This window comes from Scomber japonicus, chromosome 12, assembly GCF_027409825.1.
Source record: "Scomber japonicus isolate fScoJap1 chromosome 12, fScoJap1.pri, whole genome shotgun sequence".
In the NCBI taxonomy this organism is placed as follows: Eukaryota; Metazoa; Chordata; class Actinopteri; order Scombriformes; family Scombridae; genus Scomber; species Scomber japonicus.
Genome location: NC_070589.1, coordinates 35597415 through 35609914, shown reverse-complemented (window position 1 = coordinate 35609914; position 12500 = coordinate 35597415). Strand labels below are relative to the sequence as shown.

At 50.7% G+C, this 12500-nt stretch overlaps 1 protein-coding gene across 1 annotated transcript in view; it reads left to right on the top strand.

Annotated features, from left to right (window-relative positions):
- Nucleotides 1–12500, top strand: part of slc4a2a (solute carrier family 4 member 2a) — a 29378-nt gene that overhangs the window by 16640 nt on the left and 238 nt on the right. The window contains exons 7-22 of the mRNA XM_053330916.1: nucleotides 466–605; nucleotides 2717–2897; nucleotides 3907–4042; nucleotides 4216–4363; nucleotides 4582–4678; nucleotides 4766–4950; nucleotides 5043–5262; nucleotides 5624–5827; nucleotides 6384–6532; nucleotides 6613–6807; nucleotides 7047–7253; nucleotides 7746–7835; nucleotides 7914–8080; nucleotides 8313–8566; nucleotides 9611–9780; nucleotides 10564–10737. Of these exons, the coding sequence (XP_053186891.1) occupies nucleotides 466–605; nucleotides 2717–2897; nucleotides 3907–4042; nucleotides 4216–4363; nucleotides 4582–4678; nucleotides 4766–4950; nucleotides 5043–5262; nucleotides 5624–5827; nucleotides 6384–6532; nucleotides 6613–6807; nucleotides 7047–7253; nucleotides 7746–7835; nucleotides 7914–8080; nucleotides 8313–8566; nucleotides 9611–9780; nucleotides 10564–10737 (2717 nt within the window). The remainder of the gene's footprint in view (nucleotides 1–465; nucleotides 606–2716; nucleotides 2898–3906; nucleotides 4043–4215; nucleotides 4364–4581; nucleotides 4679–4765; nucleotides 4951–5042; nucleotides 5263–5623; nucleotides 5828–6383; nucleotides 6533–6612; nucleotides 6808–7046; nucleotides 7254–7745; nucleotides 7836–7913; nucleotides 8081–8312; nucleotides 8567–9610; nucleotides 9781–10563; nucleotides 10738–12500) is intronic.

Here is a 12500-nt window from a genome sequence, read left to right as displayed (position 1 = left end):
TGTTTTAAATGAAGTCATTATTAGTATAAGTCCACTTACCAACACTTCATCAACACTACATCACTGACTCTGATCTTTGATGCCATTTATTGGAGATGAAACAGGAAGGTGCTGTGTTCTGGTTTGACCACTAGATGGCGCCATCATGTGTGAATGAAGAACATGATCCTGTGTGGTTCGTGTTTCATGAGATTCACAGAACTGATTAAAGCCCTAACCCTCCAGAGTCACTCAGGAAATGAATAAAGTGTGTGTGTGTGTGTGTGTGTGTGTGTGTGTGTGTGTGTGTGTGTGTTAGTGCGTGTGTGTGTGTGTGTGTGTGTGTGTGTGTGTGTGTGTGTGTGTGTGTGTGTGTGTTAGTGTGTGTGTGTGTGTGTGTGAGAACAAAAGGACAAAGAAGCAAAGAACACAGGTTTTAACCTTTGACCTCTGCGTTCTGGCCCCGCCCCCCCCGCCCCCCCGCAGGTCACCGATTGGACGACGTCCCAGCTGTGCGGCGCCACCTGGTGAGACGCAGCTCCAGAGGACCGAGCGTCCACATCGCTCTGAGCAGCCAGCAGCAGCAGCACCTCCAACACCTGCAGCCGGACCGCACGCCTCACGAGGTCAGAGGTCGGGGGGACGGGGAGGGTGGGCGGGGGGGCAGAGGGTTCAGGTCAGGACCGGGCGGTTCAGGTCTGGACCAGAGGGTTCAGGTCAGGACCTGAGGGTTCAGGAAGACGAGCCGGGACTCTGTACGGGTTAATCCAGGTGTTTTATGTTAATGAGAGACAGACAGGTGGAGACAGACAGACAGACAGGTGGAGACAGACAGACAGGTGGAGACAGACAGACAGGTGGAGACAGACAGACAGGTCGAGACAGACAGACGGGTGGAGTCAGACAGACAGGTAGAGACAGACAGACGGGTGGAGTCAGACAGACAGGTGGAGACAGACAGACAGGTGGAGACAGACAGACAGGTGGAGACAGACAGACAGGTAGAGACAGACAGACAGGTGGAGTCAGACAGACAGGTAGAGTCAGACAGACAGGTGGAGACAGACAGACGGGTGGAGTCAGACAGACAGGTGGAGACAGACGGGTGGAGACAGACAGACGGGTGGAGTCAGACAGACAGGTGGAGACAGACGGGTGGAGTCAGACAGACAGGTGGAGGGAGGTAAACTCCCGTGTCCAGTGTGTCTCTCTCTTCAGTTAGTTCTCGTCTTCAGGATGGTCGGTTTGGACCTGAAGCGTCGACAGCAGAAGGTTCAGTCTGATTTATCCTGGTTCTGGTTCAATCTGGCTTTACTCAGTTCTGTCTTGTCCTGGTTTATCCTGGTTCTGGTTTGGTTGGGTCTGGTACAGTCTGGTTCTGACTTGTCCTGGTTTGTTTTCTGGTTCTGGTCTGGTTCTGACTTGTCCTGGTTTATCCTGGTTCTGGTCTGGTTCTGGTCTGGTTCTGGTCTGGTTCTGTCTTGTCCTGGTCTGTTTTCTGGTGAACTGAAGTTGTATTTTATTTGTTCAGGTTGAACTAACGAGTCCTTTAGAGTAGAATAATGTTTGTAGTTATTATTCAAAGTTTAGCGAAAGATTTTAACATTCAGTTAAAAAGGAGTTTTTATTTAGTGAAAGTCTTTAAGCCTCCTGGTCTGCTGTGTGGAGGGTCAGGGTTAGGGGGACTAACCCTACTGGTCTGCTGTGTGGAGGGTCAGGGTTAGGGTTAGGGGGACTAACCTTAGTGGTCTGCTGTGTGGAGGGTCAGGGTTAGGGGGACTAACCCTCCTGGTCTGCTGTGTGGAGGGTCAGGGTTAGGGGGACTAACCCTCCTGGTCTGCTGTGTGGAGGGTCAGGGTTAGGGGGACTAACCCTCCTGGTCTGCTTGGGCTACGTGGCCAAGCAGGGGCCAGGTCCAGTAGACCACCGTCTCCTTGGGAGGTTGGTGCCAGGACCCTGTTGGTTGGTACCAGGAACCTGTTGGTTGGTACCAGGACCCTGTTGGTTGGTATCAGGACCCTGTTGGTTGGTATCAGGACCCTGTTGGTTGGTGCCAGGACCCTGTTGGTTGGTACCAGGACCCTGTTGGTTGGTACCAGGACCCTGTTGGTTGGTACCAGGACCCTGGCCAGGATCCTGGCACCAGATGTTTGTTTCGGACCTCCTTGGACTCTCATTTCTCCAAGCTGATTGGATGGTGAAGTCAGCTTAAAAAGGATAAAAGAATAAAAAGGAGTGACACGTGGTGGTGCTGGTCCATACCACACAGTGCTGGAGGTCCTGGTCCGTACCACGCGGTGCTGGAGGTCCGTACCACATGGTGGTGCTGGTCCATACCACACGGTGGTCCTGGTCCGTTCCACACGGTGCTGGAGGTCCTGGTCCGTACCACGTGGTGGTGCTGGTCCGTACCACACGTTTAGTTTGAGTCGATGAAGTTAAACCTGAGATTAGTTTTATTCACTGTTATCAGGTTCTGATCACATGATGCTGATCAGAGGAAGTTCAGTCAGTTTAACTCGGGCTGGGTATCAGAACCTTTCACATATCCCGAACCCGAGTCTGGAGTAATTCAGAACCACGTAGTCACAGAGCTAGAAGATATGACTGTATGCTCACAGCCAATCAACAGCAAGCATTCTTGGGACATGTGATTGGCTGACTGAATCATTGAGATGTGAAGCAGTTAAAGAGTTAATGCTTCTACTAACCTTAACTTGTGTTAACTCGTGTTCAGGTGTTCGTGGAGCTGAACGAGCTGGTGATTGACAGGAACCAGGAGTTGCAGTGGAGGGAAACGGCTCGATGGATTAAGTTTGAGGAGGAGGTGGAGGAGGAGACGGAGCGCTGGGGAAAACCTCACATCGCCTCGCTGTCCTTCCGCTCTCTGCTGGAGCTCCGAAAAACCATTTCCCACGGTGAGCAGACTCTCTGCTGCCCCCAGTGGCAGCACTGACTATTACACTTCTTTAAACTTTAATTCCCTTTAATTCACTTTAATTAAAAAATTACCCTGTCAGTGATGTCAGTGTGATGTCAGTGTGATGTCAGTGTGATGTCAGTGTGGTGATGTCAGTGTGATGATGTCAGTGTGATGATGTCAGTGTGATGTCAGTGTGATGTCAGTGTGATGATGTCAGTGTGATGATGTCAGTGTGATGATGTCAGCATGGTGATGTCAGCTTGGTGATGTCAGTGTGGTGATGTCAGCATGATGATGTCAGCATGGTGATGTCAGTGTGATGTCAGTGTGGTGATGTCAGTGTGATGATGTCAGTGTGATGATGTCAGTGTGATGTCAGTGTGATGTCAGTGTGATGATGTCAGTGTGATGATGTCAGTGTGATGATGTCAGCATGGTGATGTCAGCTTGGTGATGTCAGTGTGGTGATGTCAGCATGATGATGTCAGCATGGTGATGTCAGTGTGATGATGTCAGTGTGATGATGTCAGTGTGGTGATGTGAGCTTGGTGATGTCAGTGTGGTGATGTCAGTGTGATGTCAGTGTGGTGATGTCAGTGTGGTGATGTCAGCATGATGATGTCAGTGTGGTGATGTCAGCATGATGATGTCAGCATGGTGATGTCAGTGTGATGATGTCAGTGTGATGATGTCAGTGTGGTGATGTCAGTGTGATGATGTCAGTGTGGTGATGTCAGTGTGGTGATGTCAGCATGGTGATGTCAGTGTGATGATGTCAACGTGGTGATGTCAGCATGGTGATGTCAGCATGATGATGTCAGCTTGGTGATGTCAGTGTGGTGATGTCAGTGTGGTGATGTCAGCATGATGATGTCAGCATGGTGATATCAGTGTGGTGATGTCAGCATGATGATGTCAGTGTGGTGATGTCAGCATGATGATGTCAGCATGGTGATGTCAGCGTGGTGATGTCAGCATGGTGATGTCATGGCGTTGTGTCTTAGGGGCGGTGCTGCTGGACCTGAAGCAGCGGACTCTGCCAGGCATCGCTCAGCAGGTGGTGGAGCAGATGGTGATCTCAGATCAGATCAAAGCTGAAGATCGAGCCAACGTCCTGAGAGCTCTGCTGCTGCCACACAGGTTCAGATACTTCCTGTCCTCCTGTAGACGCTCCTCAGGTGTTACTCCACCTGCTGGTGCGGTGTGATGTCATCAGAGATGCTGTCACTATGGAGACGAAACAAAGATGTCTTTTACATTAACACTGTTAAATATGTGAGCGTGATGTGAACAGGATTGTTTTGTGTTGTCAGTCATCCCAGTGATGAGAAGGACCACAGTCTGTTCAACAAGAACATCTCTGCAGCCAACATGGCCGCCCAGATGGACAGACACAACGGCCAATCAGAGCCTTCCATTCCTCTGACCAATCACAAAGAGTCTAATGGAGAGAAGAGCAAGGTAGGCGGGACAGCTTCCTGTGGTCATGCTGCAGAGGCTGAAGGTCTGACTCAGATCAGCCTGAACACAAATCAAAGTTTAAGTTTAACCTGACTTACTTACATATGTTCACACAGTGACATTGTGGGGACTCACACACGGGTCCCCACAACGTAGGTCAAACATGTTTAGGCTCAAGATGTCCACACACCTTTTTTTGTGTGTGTTTCCAGAAAGAGAAAGAAGCCCCGCCCCCCTGTCAGTCCAGGTCCAAACATGAAGTCAAACTGATGGAGAAGATCCCCGAAAGAGCCGAGGCCACCGTGGTCCTCGTAGGTACGTCCCCCCCCCCCCCCCCCCCCCACACACACACATGGTGTCTCCAGGTTCAGGTGCTCAGTATTCCCTGTGTGGTGTCTGCAGGCAGTGTGGGCTTCCTGGATCAGCCCTCCATGGCGTTCGTGCGGCTGCAGGAGGCGGTTCTGCTGGAGTCCGTGCTGGAGGTTCCCATCCCCGTGAGGTTCCTCTTCCTCCTGCTGGGCCCGCCCACCGCCAACATGGACTACCACCAGATTGGACGCTCCATCTCCACACTGATGTCAGACAAGGTGAACCCCAGCTTTTTTTTGTGTTTCATTTCATTTGTAACTGGATGTACTACAACCTGAACTTCATGAATCACGTCCGTCTGTCTCCTCAGAACTTCCACGAGGCGGCGTACCAAGCCGACGACCGCCAGGACCTGCTGACGGCCATCAACCGTTTCCTGGACTGCAGCATCGTCCTCCCTCCCTCAGAGGTCGGCGGGGACGAGCTGCTTCACTCAGTCGCTCGCTTCCAACGAGAAATCCTGAGAAAGAGGGAAGAGGAGCAGAGCGGCAAGCTGCAGGAGAAACAGAACCACAGACTGCAGGATGAAGGTCGGTTCACTCTGCTTACGTCATCAGTACGTTAGTTTATCTGGCAGCAGCTTCATACACTCAGTATGGTTCTTTATTTCCTTTAATTATCCTTAAAAACACAGTAAGTCTCAAGTAAGTACAACAAGTTATTAATCTAATATCACAGTGTGAAGTTAAGGTTTGAATCTGTCCAGCAGACTTCAGAATAAAACCCTAACCCTATTCTACCTTTATCTGGACTTTACACCAGATAAAGGTAAAATAGGGACTGAAAGAGGAACCTGAAGTCTGTCTCTTTACCAGGTAAAAGATGAAGTCATCAGCATATCAGCATATATCTCCTCCATCACATTAAAGCCTGATGTTTCTTCTCTTTCAGATCCTTTCGTTCCCTCCAAACCCGGCGACGAGCCTCTGAAGCGTTCGGGTCGTTTGTTTGGAGGGTTGATTAAAGACGTGACGCGGCGTTACCCTCAGTACCTCAGCGACATACGAGACGCTCTCAACCCTCAGTGCATGGCCGCCATCGTCTTCATCTACTTCGCTGCGCTGTCGCCTGCCATCACATTCGGAGGACTGCTGGGTAATGAATCTCTGTCTGGTGTAGTTTCCATGAATCACAGCGATCAGTGAATTCACTCACAGGAAGAAGTATATGACGCATTATTCATCATATCATATACTGTATATCATATATCATCAGTGATAGGAATAACGCTGTTTAAATAAACGGCGTTACTTTTTTCAGTAACGTAATGTAACTAATTACTATTTCCATGGTTACAACGCCGTTACGTTACTTAATGAAATGAGGCACGTTACAAACTGAAGCTAATCTACTCAGCGAACCTGTTCTCATCCAACTTTGCTCTCAGCCACAAAAGACGGGAGGGGCGGAACAACAGTGATGATGATTGGTTAAGGCAGAGTAAGATTTCATGATAAGCCAATCACAAACTAGCAGAAGCTGCAGCAATGGCGAGTTGGGAGGAAAAGGTTGCGTTTTTAAACAGGAAGTACAGACACTACTTTAATCTCCTTGAGGTAAAAGGCAGGAACATACATGTGAAATGTACATTATGTATCAGAGCGTCCGTTACAAGTTTGGTCTGTGATGTCGTCTCTGTCCTGCGCCACAGGTGAGAAAACAGAGGGTCTGATTGGTGTGTCTGAGCTGATCGTTGCCACGGCGATGCAGGGCATCGTGTTCAGCGTGCTGGGAGCTCAGCCGCTGCTCGTCATCGGCTTCTCTGGACCGCTGCTGGTGTTTGAAGAGGCTTTCTACACTGTGAGCTCACACACACACACACACACACACACACACTCACACACACACAGGGTTGATGACCTCTGACCTCTGCTGTGTAGTTCTGTAAAGACAACGGCGTGGAGTACCTGACGGGCCGGGTGTGGATCGGGTTCTGGCTGGTTCTCATCGTTCTGCTCACCGTGGCCTTCGAGGGAAGCATCCTGGTCCGCTTCGTCTCCCGCTTCACCCAGGAGATCTTCTCCTTCCTCATCTCCCTCATCTTCATCTACGAGACCTTCGCCAAACTGATCAAGGTGAGTCCCTGAACGTTACATCGCTATGTGAGTCCCTGAACGTTACATCGCTGTGTGAGTCCCTGAACGTTACATCGCTGTGTGAGTCCCTGAACGTTACATCGCTATGTGAGTCCCTGAACGTTACATCGCTATGTGAGTCCCTGAACGTTACATCACTGTGAGTCCCTGAACGTTACATCGCCGTGTGAGTCCCTGAACGTTACATCTTTATTGATCAGATTGTGTGTCTTGTGCAGATCTTCCAGGAGCATCCTCTCCAGAACTGTTTCAGAAACAGCACGGCGTCTCCGTCTCTGTGTAACTCCACCGCAGCCGCCAGGAACTCTGGGAAAGTTCTCGGAGAGCCAAACACGGCGCTCCTGTCTTTGGTTCTCATGGCGGGAACGTTCCTCATCGCCTTCTACCTGCGCAAGTTTAAGAACAGCTCCTTCTTCCCCGGCAGGGTCAGTACTGCAAATACTGCAAATACTACAAATACTACAAATACTACAAATACTACAAATACTACAAATACTGCAAATACTGCAAATACTACAAATACTGCAAACACGACACACAAGTACACACAGGTACAGTACCGGTATAGATCGGGGTAAAGTGATAACAGCTGATCAGTGATCGGTAACAGCTGATCAGTGATCGGTAACAGCTGATCAGTGATCGGTAACAGCTGATCAGTGATCAGTGATCAGTAACAGCTGATCAGTGATCAGTAACAGCTGATCAGTGATCAGTGATCAGTAACAGCTGATCAGTGATCGGTAACAGCTGATCAGTGATCGGTAACAGCTGATCAGTGATCGGTAACAGCTGATCAGTGATCGGTAACAGCTGATCAGTGATCAGTGATCAGTAACAGCTGATCGGTGATCAGTAACAGCTGATCGGTGATCAGTAACAGCTGATCAGCTGATCGGGCGTTCTGTGTGTTTCAGCTGCGGAGGATCATCGGGGATTTCGGCGTTCCCATAGCGATCCTGATCATGGTGCTGGTGAACAACAGCGTGAAGGACACACACACGCAGGTCAGGCCCCGCCCCCACAGACTGCTGCACCAATCACAGCTGCTTTAACTGACCCTCTCTCTTCCTATTGGCTGACAGAAACTGAGCGTGCCCACTGGCTTCTCCGTGTCCACTCCGGAGAAACGTGATTGGTTCATTTCTCCGCTGGGCTCCAACGGGCAGTTTCCTGTTTGGATGATGGCGGCGAGCTTCCTGCCGGCCGTCCTCGTCTTCATCCTCATCTTCATGGAGTCCCAGATCACTGCGTACTGTCTCATTACTATTAATCATTACTACACAGTGTGTACTTGTACTACAGAGTGTGTACTTGTACTACAGAGTGTGTACTTGTACTACAGAGTGTGTACTTGTACTGCAGAGTGTGTACTTGTACTACAAAGTGTGTACTTGTCCTACAGAGTGTGTACTTGTACTACAGAGTGTGTACTTGTCCTACAGAGTGTGTACTTGTCCTACAGAGTGTGTACTTGTCCTCAGGCTGATCGTGAGTAAGAAGGAGCGGATGCTGACGAAGGGGACGGGTTTCCACCTGGACCTCCTCATCATCGTGGTGGTGGGCGGAGTCTCGGCGCTGTTTGGGTTGCCATGGTTATCGGCGGCGACGGTGCGCTCCGTCACTCACACCAACGCCCTCACCGTGATGAGCAAGGCCGTCGCCCCCGGAGACAAGCCCCGTATCCAGGAAGTTAAAGAGCAGAGAGTCACGGGCTTCCTGGTAGCTGTGTTAGTGGGTAGGACTGAGTACTACTAGTACTGTCTCACCTGTCTGTCCTCAGGTCTGTCTCACCTGTCTGTCCTCAGGTCTGTCCTCAGGTCTGTCTCACCTGTCTGTCCTCAGGTCTGTCTCACCTGTCTGTGTCTCACCTGTCTGTCTCACCTGTCTGTCCTCAGGTCTGTCTCACCTGTCTGTCCTCAGGTCCGTCTCACCTGTCTGTGTCTCACCTGTCTGTCTCACCTGTCTGTCCTCAGGTCTGTCTCACCTGTCTGTCCTCAGGTCTGTCTCACCTGTCTGTCTCACCTGTCTGTCCTCAGGTCTGTCTCACCTGTCTGTGTCTCACCTGTCTGTCCTCAGTCTGTCTCACCTGTCTGTCCTCAGGTCTGTCCTCATGTCTGTCTCACCTGTCTGTCCTCAGGTCTGTCTCACCTGTCTGTGTCTCACCGGTCTGTCCTCAGGTCTGTCTCACCTGTCTGTCTCACCTGTCTGTGTCTCACCGGTCTGTCCTCAGGTCTGTCCTCAGGTCTGTCCTCAGGTCCGTCTCACCTGTCTGTCTCACCTGTCTGTCCTCAGGTCCGTCTCACCTGTCTGTGTCTCACCTGTCTGTCCTCAGTCTGTCTCACCTGTCTGTCTCACCTGTCTGTCTCACCTGTCTGTCCTCAGGTCTGTCTCACCTGTCTGTGTCTCACCTGTCTGTCCTCAGGTCTGTCCTCAGGTCTGTCTCACCTGTCTCTGTCTCACCTGTCTGTCTCACCTGTCTGTCTCACCTGTCTGTCTCACCTGTCTCTGTCTCACCTGTCTGTCTCACCTGTCTGTCCTCAGGTCTGTCTCACCTGTCTGTCCTCAGGTCTGTCTCACCTGTCTGTCCTCAGGTCTGTCCTCAGGTCTTTCTCACCTGTCTGTCCTCAGGTCTGTCTCACCTGTCTGTCTCACCTGTCTGTCCTCAGGTCTGTCCTCAGGTCTGTCTCACCTGTCTGTCTCACCTGTCTGTCCTCAGGTCTGTCCTCAGGTCTGTCTCACCTGTCTGTCTCACCTGTCTGTCTCACCTGTCTGTCCTCAGGTCTGTCCATGGTGATCGGAGACGTCCTGCGTCAGATTCCTCTCGCTGTGCTTTTTGGGATCTTCCTCTACATGGGAGTGATGTCACTGAACGGGATCCAGCTGACGGAGCGGCTCATCCTGCTGCTGATGCCCCCCAAATATCACCCTGACCACAACTACGTCCGCAAGGTAACCCCCCCCCCCCAAATATCACCCTGACCACAATTACGTCCGTAAGGTAACCCCCCCCCCAAATATCACCCTGACCACAACTACGTCCGTAAGGTAACCCCCCCCCCAAATATCACCCTGACCACAACTACGTCCGTAAGGTAACCCCCCCCCCCAAATATCACCCTGACCACAATTACGTCCGTAAGGTAACCCCCCCCCCCAAATATCACCCTGACCACAACTACGTCCGTAAGGTAACCCCCCCCCCAAATATCACCCTGACCACAATTACGTCCGTAAGGTAACCCCCCCCCCCAAATATCACCCTGACCACAACTACGTCCGTAAGGTAACCCCCCCCCCAAATATCACCCTGACCACAATTACGTCCGTAAGGTAACCCCCCCCCCCAAATATCACCCTGACCATAACTACGTCCGTAAGGTAACCCCCCCCCCCCCCCCAAATATCACCCAGACCACAACTACGTCCGTAAGGTAACCCCCCCCCCCCCCAAATATCACCCTGACCACAACTACGTCCGTAAGGTAACCCCCCCCAAATATCACCCAGACCATAACTACGTCCGTAAGGTAACCCCCCCCCCCCCCAAATATCACCCAGACCACAACTACGTCCGTAAGGTAACCCCCCCCCCCCAAATATCACCCTGACCACAACTACGTCCGTAAGGTAACCCCCCCCCCAAATATCACCCAGACCACAACTACGTCCGTAAGGTAACCCCCCCCCCCTCCGTAAGGTCTCACCTGTCTCTCCTCTCCTGTCCCCCCCCAGGTGAGGACTCTGAGGATGCACCTGTTCACACTGGTGCAGCTCACCTGTCTGTCTCTGCTGTGGGTCGTCATGGCGACGGCGGCGGCGCTGGCATTTCCTTTCATGCTGCTGCTCACAATCCCAGTGAGGATGCTGCTGCTGCCCAGACTGTTCACCAGGAGAGAACTGCACAGTGTGAGTACTGATGATACTAGTACTACTACTAACACTAGTACTACTAATACTACTACTAGTACTACTACTACAGCTCAGGAGAAGAGAAGTGTTTTTAACCTGGATTTAAAAATGATTTCAGTTCTGCTGCTAGTTTGTTCCAGTTGTGTAAAAGCTGCTTCATCATGTTTAGTTTGAACTCTGGGCTCAACTATCTGACCTGAGTCAGTAGATCTCAGAGCTCTGGGCTCAACTATCTGACCTGAGTCAGTAGATCTCAGAGCTCTGGGCTCAACTATCTGACCTGAGTCAGTAGATCTCAGAGCTCTGGGATCAACTATCTGACCTGAGTCAGTAGATCTCAGAGCTCTGGGCTCAACTATCTGACCTGAGTCAGTAGATCTCAGAGCTCTGGGCTCAACTATCTGACCTGAGTCAGTAGATCTCAGAGCTCTGGGCTCAACTATCTGACCTGAGTCAGTAGATCTCAGAGCTCTACTGGGTGACACAATGACTGTATTGGACTGTAGTCATCTGGGGACAGTGCTAGGTATATCTGTGTGTCATCTGCATAACTGTGATAGTCTACTTTAGAGTTCTGCAGAATTTGACCCAAGGGCAGCATATATAGACTGAACAGAAGGGGTCCAAGACCTGACCCCTGACCCAAGGGCAGCATATATAGACTGAACAGAAGGGGTCCAAGACCTGACCCCTGACCCAAGGGCAGCATATATAGACTGAACAGAAGGGGTCCAAGAACTGACCCCTGACCCAAGGGCAGCATATATAGACTGAACAGAAGGGGTCCAAGACCTGACCCCTGACCCAAGGGCAGCATATATAGACTGAACAGAAGGGGTCCAAGAACTGACCCCTGACCCAAGGGCAGCATATATAGACTGAACAGAAGGGGTCCAAGACCTGACCCCTGACCCAAGGGCAGCATATATAGACTGAACAGAAGGGGTCCAAGAACTGACCCCTGAGGAACTCAACATGTCATAGCCACTCGATCAGATTCATAACTTCCAATGGTCACAAAATAACTCCGCTCTTCCAAGTAGGACCTGAACCAGTCTAGGACTGTTCCTCTGAGTCCTGCCCAAGTAGGACCTGAACCAGTCTAGGACTGTTCCTCTGAGTCCTCCAAGTAGGACCTGAACCAGTCTAGGACTGTTCCTCTGAGTCCTCCAAGTAGGACCTGAACCAGTCTAGGACTGTTTCACTGAGTCCTCCATGTAGGACCTGAACCAGTCTAGGACTGTTCCTCTGAGTCCTCCAAGTAGGACCTGAACCAGTCTAGGACTGTTCCTCTGAGTCCTCCAAGTAGGACCTGAACCAGTCTAGGACTGTTTCACTGAGTCCTCCATGTAGGACCTGAACCAGTCTAGGACTGTTCCTCTGAGTCCTCCAAGTAGGACCTGAACCAGTCTAGGACTGTTCCTCTGAGTCCTCCAAGTAGGACCTGAACCAGTCTAGGACTGTTCCTCTGAGTCCTCCAAGTAGGACCTGAACCAGTCTAGGACTGTTCCTCTGAGTCTTCCAAGTAGGACCTGAACCAGTCTAGGACTGTTCCACTGAGTCCTGCCCAAGTTTCCAACCTGTTCAACAGTATACTACTAGTTATACTTCTAATACTTCTATACTTCTACTACTAGTTATACTTCTACTACTACTACTACCACTAGTTATACTACTACTACTACTACTACTAGTACTAGTAGTTATACTTCTACTACTACTACTACTAGTACTAGTAGTTATACTTCTAATACTACTAC